Below are 8,874 nucleotides of genomic sequence, written 5' to 3' on the forward strand. Positions count from 1 at the left end.
GACGGGGTTTCACCGTGTTGACCAGGATGGTCTCGATCTCTTGACCTTGTGATCCACCCGCCTCGGCCTCCCAAAGTGCTGGGATTACAGGCTTGAGCCACCGCGCCCGGCCAACATTGAGCCCCTTATTCAAAAAATATGAATTTGAAAATAGTAACAGCAAAGCATTAAACTAAACACAGACCCCTTGTTAAGTGCAGGGCTTTGTGTGACTGCACAGGTCGCCCACCCATAAAAATGCCCTGCATGTAATTCCCCCAGCCCATATCACCCTTCACCACCGCCCCTTCACTGGCTCTTTTCCTTCCTTGGAGACTCAGCTCAAATATCACTTCCTCCAAGAAGCCTCCCTCAACCGCATCCAGTCTCAAGCTATAGTAAGCCCCTCTGGTCCCTCTAGGCATCCTGTCATAGCACTTACCAGACCATGCTTATCATTCTCCCTGTTGCACGATCCCCATCCTCCCACCCCGGATCTCCACACACTGGACTGGGAGCTCCTTAAAGGCAGGGACTGTGCTTTCCAGCTCTACATTCCCAGAACTTAAACTCTGGATGAGACACCTTGCAGGTGCTCAAAGAGTTTTGTGGAATGAAGTAGAGGAAACCCAGACTCAGTGAGGAGGAACAGCAAACCCAAATCTGAAGGAAGGTAGGCTATTGGGGAACATAGTTAGATGAAGGTACCAAAGGGGGAGGGTTGAGGAGGTGTCATGGGGGTGTCGGGGGTTTGGTGATGGTGAGGACCACAGCCAAACAAGGAAGGATAAGATAAGGAGCACTGTCAACGAAACTGACTAATCCAGGAAGGCCTCCTGGAGTAGGAGGTCCATATGCCACCAGGAAGTCAGGTGGGGATCAGGAATACATAAATAGATCCAACCTGCCCACACGCTCTTCTCTGTGAGTCAAGGGACTGGGTTGTGACAAGTCATGGAAGTATAGTTTCTTTAAGTCTCTTTGCCCAGCCCTCAGCTCCAGCCTTTCTTAGAAACTATAGGCACAGTGGCTCACATTTATAATCCCAACACTGTAAGAGGCTGAGATGGGAGGATCACTTGAGCCCAGAAGTTCAAGACCAGCCTGGACAACATAGTGAAACCCCATTTCTACAAAAAAAAAAAAAGAAGAAGAAAGAAAGAAAGAAAAGAAAAGAAAAGAAAATTAGCCAGGTGTGGTGGCAGTACATCAATAGTCCCAGCTACTTGAGAGGCTGAGGTAAGAGGATCACGTGTGCTCAGGAAGTCAAGGCTGCAGTGATCCGAGATTGCACTGCTGCATTCCAGCCTGGCCAATAGAGCAAGACCCTATCTCAAAAAGAAAGAAAGAGAGAAAGGGAAAAAAGGAAAGAAGGAAGGAAGGAGGGAGGGAGGGAGGAAGGAAGGAGGGAGGAAGGGAGGAAGGAAAGGAGGAAGGAAAGTAAGAAAGGAAGAAAAGAAGAAGGAAGGAGGAAGGAAAGGAGGAAGGAAAGGAAGAAAAAGGAAGGAAGGAAGAAGAAAGAAAGAGTGAAGGAAGGAAGAAAGAAGGAAAGGAAGAAATGAAAGAAAAAGAAAGGAAGAAAGGAAGGGACCAGACTTGTGTCTTACGGTAGGTTGATGGTATCATCCTCCAAGAAGTTGACCAAACTGCCTTTTGAGGATAGTGGGAGTCCTTTGGTAGTGACGGTCCGGTTCATAGACTTGGGGTTTGGAAAGGGCTTTGGCAGTTGGTCGAGGGCATTCATCATGTTGACGTTTTCTTTCTTCAGTACAGCCTCCTCCCCATCTCCCACTTGGTGGAGTGCCTCTGATGCCATCTGGTTTGTTTGGGATGACAGCTGTCACTGTGCAGGTCAACCCAGTTGACCAGAAGCAGAGAGAAACTGTGGGGGCAGTCCCCACCTTTAGTATGGGCAGGATGCAGGTGCAATGAGCTGACTTCATAATCATCACAGAGTGTAACAATTAATGCCAGCCTCCCCTTGGTTTGAGGCTACTGCTCCTGGCTAGCTATGTGGCTGGCCAGACCAAGGGCCAGTGTGACAGAGAACCAGCATTATGAGAGCGGTAGAACCAAGGAACAGACTGGATGAGCCCTTGGGCCCCTTCCAGCTCTAATACTCCATGGTGATAGCAGCCCTGCCCTTCTCTGGTGATCTCAAAATGCCTAATACCTGTGCCCTTTGGCACTGCCCTGGTGGGAAGGAGAACAAGGATGGTGAGAGATGGGCATGGGGTGTAGAGGAAGGCAGTGCAGCCCTGAGAGAGAGGCAGTATTGGAAAGTGTCTGTGGAGGAGGGAGACTTTGTCCATAGATGCTAAGGCTCTCTATCCTGAAACCATAGGCAGCAGACTCCACTGTGCCCAGTCGGTTACAGAAAGGGAAAGCCCAGATAGCTCATAGGGGTTCATGGCTCACATATGATCAGACTTCCCTGCTAGAATTCGACATGTGCCACACCCGTACTCCCAAGTACCTTCCTTTGTTGAGTGACAATGGTGGCTGTTGCAGCGGGATACAGAGATGGGCCACACCTGATCTCTGCTCTCAGAGAAACCACCTGACAGTAGTAGGAAAACATGTACACAGCTTCAGGGGTGGGAGGGAGGCTGTTACAAACCACCGGCTCTGCAGCCAGATGTGGATATGAATCCAGCCCTGTGCTGCCTGGCTGGGTGACCTTTGGCAAGTGATTTAACCTCAGTTTCTTCATTGGTGAAACAGGGATAAAAAATAGCGCCTCCCTCATAGATTTGTAAGGAGATAACCATGTAAAGTTTTATTTCTTCCAGTGGATAAGGCAAAGCAAAGGACATTTAAAAATAGCAAATCATTTTGTGTGTGTGAGTGTGTATTCTATATAACCAAGGTTTTTCGACCTTAAAAAAAAAAAGCCAGGCTCGGTGGCTCACGCCTGTGATCCCAGCACTTTGGGAGGCCAAGGGGGTGGATCCTGAGCTCAGGAGTTCGAGACCAGCCTGGCCAAGATGGTGAAACCCTGTCTCTACTAAAAATACACAAATTAGCCAGGCTCAGTGGTGGGTGCCTGTAATCCCAGCTACTCAGGAGGCTGAGGGAGGAGAATCGCTTGAATCTGTGAGGCAGAGGTTGCCGTGAGCCAAATTCGCCCACTTCACTCTAACCTGGGCGACAGAGTCTTTAAAAAAAAAAAAAAAAAAGGCCGGACACGGTGGCTCACACCTCTAATCCCACCACTTTAGGAGACCAAGGCAGGATTGTTTGAGCCCAGGAGTTTGAGGCCTGCCTGGACAACATGGTGAAACCCCGTTTTGTAGAGGGGAAACCTCCACAGAAAATACAGAAATTAGCCGGGCATGGTGGCACGTGACTGCAGTCCCAGCTGCTACTCAGGAGGCTGCAATGAGCTGAGATCTCACCAGGGCACTCCAGCCTGGACGGCAGACCTAGATCCTGTCATAACCAAAACAAACTTTTGAAAAATAGACGCAGGTGCCCTCTGGGTGCTGCTTCTTGGCACCTGTCGTATAATCTGCAATGGTGTGATTTTTGCAATTCGTTTTCATTGTCTATATTTCCCTCGCTCACGGGTAAGCGCCCTGGGTGTAAGGGCAGGTCGTCTTGTGTCATATTTTGTCCCCAGCGTTTGGAACGGAAGCTAGCACACAGGAGGCTCTTTAGAAGGTCGGTGTGTGTGTTGCGGAAGAAGGTAGACGCCAACTGCGACGCGGCCGTGGGCGGGTTGAGCGCGGAGGGGGTCGTGGGACGCGGGAACCTGCGCCTGCGGGTGGCCAGCGGGCGGCGGTGGAGAGGGGCGCTCTCGGCGGGCCGGGTGCAGGGGGGCGCAGCGGCTCCGCCCCGCATGGCCCGCAGATGGCGCTGCAGGCCAGGCCCTCGCCGCGCGCCAGCCGGGAACCCGGAAGCGGCGGCAAGGCGCGACCAGGCGGGCGGGCTCTGGGCGCGGGAATCCCGGCGGATCCCGGGAGGGCGGATGGCCCCCAGTCCGACCCTCGGCGCCGCCTCCTCCTCCCTCCTTCCTCCTCCCGCAGCCAGCGCGCCGGTGTCCTTTCTAGGAAGGGGCGTGGAGGGGCGTCTAGAGAGGGCCCCGCGGATGCCCACGTGACGGGCAGTCCCCCTGGGGCTGTCCGGGCCTGTGGGGAACATGGGCGTGCTTAGGGTCGGACTGTGCCCAGGCCTCACCCAGGAGATGATCCAGCTTCTCAGGAGCCGTGGGATCAAGACAGGTGACCGTGTGTGCGCGTGCCAGGGAGCCGCGCGACCCGCGCACAGCCTGGATAGGCCCCAAGGGCTGGCACACTGTCCTGGCATACCTGCAAGGCGCTTCCCCTCCATTCCTAGAGAGCCATGCTTCTGGAGAGGCTCGGGAAGGGTGGGCGTGGGGAACCAAGCTCTAAAGCAGAGTAGAGGATTCCTGCTGTGTGCAGGGCACCGCGCCAGCCCCAGCAGCTCTGTTATTGCACACTGGCCTCCTGAGACGGCCTGCTGGGAGGTAGAATTGACACCCCATTTTACAGATGAGGAAAAACCTAGTGCGGGAGGCCCCAGGCCTCTCTGCCAAACCTCTATATTGTTCTGTTTTCAGTGGTGGACCTGGTTTCTGCAGACCTGGAGGAGGTAGCTCAGAAATGCGGCTTGTCTTACAAGGTGAGCTCCGGATCTCCACCCTCCAAACCTGAGTGTCTTTAAAGTCCATCCCAAACCGGCTGGGTGCGGTGCCTCATGCCTGTAATCCCATCACTTTGGGAGGCCAAGGTGGGCGGATCACTTGAAGCCAGAGGTCAGGAGTTCGAGACCAGCTTGGCCAACATAGTGAAACCCCGTCTCTACTAAAAATACAAAAATTAGCTGGGTGTGGTGGCGCACGCCTACAGTCCCAGCTGCTCGGTAGACAAGAATTGCTTGAACCCCAGAGGCTGAGGGTGCAGTGAGCCAAGATCATGCCACTGCACTCCAGTCTGGGCGACAAGAGTGAGACTCTCTAAAACAACAATAATAACAAAAGTCCATTCCAAGCCAAGGGGAGCAGAGGGTTCTCAGAGATTAATAAGCGGGGTGAATGAGACCCTGGGATGCCAGCTTCTACGGGCGGTTCTTTGCTGAGCAGTCTGGGCCCCTTTGGCAGGCCCTGGTTGCCCTGAGGCGGGTGCTGCTGGCTCAGTTCTCAGCTTTCCCCTTGAATGGTGCTGATCTCTATGAGGAACTGAAGACCTCCACTGCCATCCTGTCCACCGGCATTGGCAGGTTTGTATGTGTACTGGGGAAAGAAGGTGAGAGGCAGGAGGACGGGGCTGCCTCTCAGCTCTGCTTTTGATGCTTGAGTCTAGAGAGGACGGATTTTTTTTTTTTAAACGATGGCTGGAGGGAAGGAAAGGGGTTGAGACATCTGAGTTCTTATCCTATAACAGGGTTATGGGATTTCTCAGCCTTAGCACTGTTGATATTTAGGGGCAGGTAATTATTTGTTGCTGTGGGGAGCGTGGAGGTGGTCCTGTGCATTGTAGGATGTTTAGCAGCACCCCTGGTCTCTGCCCACTAGATGCCAGTAGCACCTTCCCCACGCCAGTTGTGACCATCAAAAATGTCTCCTGATGTGGCTAAATGTCCCTGGGAGGCACAATTGCCTCTAGTTGAGAAACACTGTCCTATAACACAAGATGTCAGTATCTCATTATTTTCACCATCTTCTCTGGCCCTACTTCTTGTTTTATTTAAGGATATGGCAAGAGAGAACATTTACTGAGTGCCTACTATGTGCAGTCATTGCCTGTATGTTCTAGGTAATATCTTCTGTGGCTCTCGCAGTTAGGGATTATTAACCCTACTTGAGTTTGGCCTAAGAGGAGCAAATGGCAAAGCCGAGGCTCAAGCCCAGGGGTACGTGGCCCAGAACGTGGTTCCTTCATCACATCTGCAACAGTAGGGAACAGGAGAGTTCAGATAAAGGAGCAGTTGTGGGCCAGACGCAGTGCTCATGCCTGTAATCCCAGGACTTTGAGAGGCTGAGGCAGGCAGATCACTGGAGGCCAGGAGACTGAGACCTGCCTGGCCAACATGATGCAACCCCATCTCTAGTAAAAATACACAAATTAGTCAGGTGTGGTGGCAGGCGCCTGTAATCCCAGCTACTTGGGAGGCTGAGGCTGGAGAATCGCTTGAACCCGGGACGCGGAGGTTGCAATAAGCTGAGATCGCATCACTGCACTCTAGCCTGGTGACAGCAAGACACTGTCTCAAACAAAAGGAGCAGTTATGTTCTGCCACGTGGTTTGGTGGGTTGGGGAAGAGTTGCAAAAACGACAGACATTTGCTGGCCACGTGAATCTTGACCTCTTTCCTGGTCCGTTTGCGCAGAATTTGATGAATAGCCACTGCCACAAAGGTCTTTGGATTGATTTGGCCCTTTCTGTTTCCATAACACATTCTCTTGGCAGGGTTCATACAGCATGGTGCTTGCTCTCCCTGGTTCTCCCTGGTTGGGGGTCTGGGTCTGTTATCCATCAAGCACTGGCTAGGGCCTGCTGGGTGCTTGGTATGTGCAGATGTTACATACATGAATGAGGCAAGGCCCTGCCCTTAAGGCCTCTAGTTGGGTTTAGGAGAAAAGTAGGTGAATACAAGACAGGTGTAGCAAGCACAAAGGCAGGCAGCTGTGAGGAGGGAGTGATGAACAGGAAGCCGATTGGCCTTGGGTTTAGGGAATTTATAAAACCAACAAACTCAGAGGGCAAATTTAAGTGGCAACCTGGAAGGAATGTAGCTGCCTCTGGTCCCTGCAGGGAGATGGTGGAGTGGTTCAGGAATGCTCTGAAGAAGGTGAGACTTGGCATGGAGGAACAGATGGACTTTCACTGAATGCTTTCCACGAACGAGGCACTGTGCTCAGCACTTCACAGTACATTATTTCATTTATTCATCACAACCACCAATGAACATGTTGCTGTTTTTTTTCTTTTTTTTTTTTTGTTTGAGACGGAGTTTCGCTCATTACCCAGGCTGGAGTGCAATGGCGCGATCTCGGCTCACTGCAACCTCCGCCTCCTGAGTTCAGGCAATTCTCCTGCCTCAGCCTCCTGAGTAGCTGGGATTACAGGCACGCGCCACCATGCCCAGCTAATGTTTTGTATTTTTTTTTAGTAGAGACGGGGTTTCACCATGTTGACCAGGATGGTCTCGATCTCTTGACCTCGTGATCCACCCGCCTTGGCCTCCCAAAGTGCTGGGATTACAGGCTTGAGCCACCGCGCCCGGCCCATGTTGCTGTTTAAATCATTATTCTATAGGTGAAGAAATTGGGACTCAGGTTGAATGACTTGCTCAAGGTTGTGCAGTTAGCAAACGGCAAACCAGTTATTTGAGGTCATGCCTGTCATACTCCCAAGTCTAGGAATGCAGCTTTAACTCATCTGCCTGGAGGTGGGAAGCCATTGTGAAATCAGGGTTATAGGCAGTGGGGTAGAGGTGTGCAGGGTGGAAGGGTGGCAGAGGCCAAGCAGGGCCCTGGCAGTGCTGGCCTGGAGTGTGTGAGTCCAGTCTAGGGCAGGTGACATTGGGAGACATGTTGAAGCACTGTGACAAGGCCTACTATCAAGAGGAATGTATGGTGAAGAATCAAAGCTGGCTCGCCTGGTGTCTAGCCTTTCTTATACTGTGCTGCGATGGTGTAACTTTAAAACTTGGGAGGAGGGGAGTTCTGTAGTCAGAAGTTTGAGAGGTGCCCGACTAATCCAAATTAAACAGGTTTCTCTCTTGTGGGCCACCTCAGAGCCTTTAGTGCTGAGGCGCAGTGATTTCTTACTGGGTGTTACAGCATATTACATACCTTGGGGAAAGCTGTGTTGATGAGGGATATTGATTATTCCTCACAGGGCAGAGCTAGGTATGTTCATCCTAATATCCCTCATTTTAGAATAAGGTCTTCAGGAAATAGGAGGCATTGAGGTGATGTGTGAATGGACTGAAAGAACAGCTAAAAGGCAGTTCAGAGGGAAAGGCAGAGGAGAAATCCCAGAACTCACCTGCATTCTAGGCAGTGGTAAAACCCAGGTGTACTTCTGCTTCACGAGGCAAGACAGGGGTCTCTCCCTGTTGACATGTGGAGTTAGGGGTGATGGGGACATATTGCTAGGAAGGTCCTCTGGGCAGTAGGAGAGGCATGGAATGGAAACTCAGGTGAGAGGTTGGCTGGAAGGTGGATTTGGGAACACCTTATACAGACTAAACTCCACAGCAAACGATGTGGCTGATTCTTGACTAGAGTCAATATAAGTGGTTAAACCCCAGCTGCACGTTAAAATCATCCGGGAAACTGAAAAAGAGATATTCATGCTCTGGTCCCAACTCTAGAAATTCTTTTTTTTTTTTTCTTAAATAATTAAGACGGGGTTTCACCATGTTGGTCAGGCTCGTCTTGAACTCCCGACCTCAGGTGATCCGCCCACCTTGGCCTCCAAAGTGCTTGGATTACAGGCGTGAGCCACCACGCCTGGCCCAACTCTAGAAATTCTAAATTAGTCTGGGCCAGTGGTTCCCAAACTTGTGTGCACATTGGAATCACCCGAGGACTCTTTTAAACATTACAAAGCCCAAGTCTCCCCCACACCAATTAATCACATTCACTCAGAGTGGGACACAGGTGTCAGTGTTTTTAAATTTGTTTTCCACAGACAGGGTCTTGCTCTGTTGCCCAGGCCAGAGTGCAGTGGTGCACGATCATAGCTCACTGCAGCTTTGAACTCCTGGACTCAAGCAGTCCTCCTGCCTCAGCCTCCCAAGTAGCTGGGACTACAGGTGCTCACCACCATGCCTGGCTAATTTTAAAAAAAAATTTTTTTTTTTGGTAGAGACAGGGGTCTTGCTATGTTGCCCAGGCTGATCTCAAAGTCCTGGGCTCAAGCA

The 8,874-nt window shown here is 51.5% G+C and overlaps 2 protein-coding genes across 2 annotated transcripts in view; one reads left to right on the forward strand and one right to left on the reverse strand.

The window, feature by feature from the left end:
- Positions 1-1,795, reverse strand: part of FNDC8 (fibronectin type III domain containing 8) — a 9,119-nt gene extending 7,324 nt beyond the window's left edge. The window contains exon 1 of the mRNA XM_017534227.2: positions 1,587-1,795. Within this exon, the coding sequence (XP_017389716.1) occupies positions 1,587-1,795 (209 nt within the window). The remainder of the gene's footprint in view (positions 1-1,586) is intronic.
- Positions 1,796-3,869: 2,074 nt separating this feature from the next.
- Positions 3,870-8,874, forward strand: part of RAD51D (RAD51 paralog D) — a 16,126-nt gene continuing 11,121 nt past the window's right edge. Inside the window, exons 1-3 of the mRNA XM_017534228.2 lie at positions 3,870-4,202; positions 4,562-4,623; positions 5,102-5,220. Of these exons, the coding sequence (XP_017389717.1) occupies positions 4,121-4,202; positions 4,562-4,623; positions 5,102-5,220 (263 nt within the window). The 5' untranslated portion in view covers positions 3,870-4,120. The remainder of the gene's footprint in view (positions 4,203-4,561; positions 4,624-5,101; positions 5,221-8,874) is intronic.

The sequence above is a fragment of the Cebus imitator genome, unplaced genomic scaffold (assembly GCF_001604975.1).
Source record: "Cebus imitator isolate Cc_AM_T3 unplaced genomic scaffold, Cebus_imitator-1.0 Scaffold85, whole genome shotgun sequence".
Classification (NCBI taxonomy): domain Eukaryota; kingdom Metazoa; phylum Chordata; class Mammalia; order Primates; family Cebidae; genus Cebus; species Cebus imitator.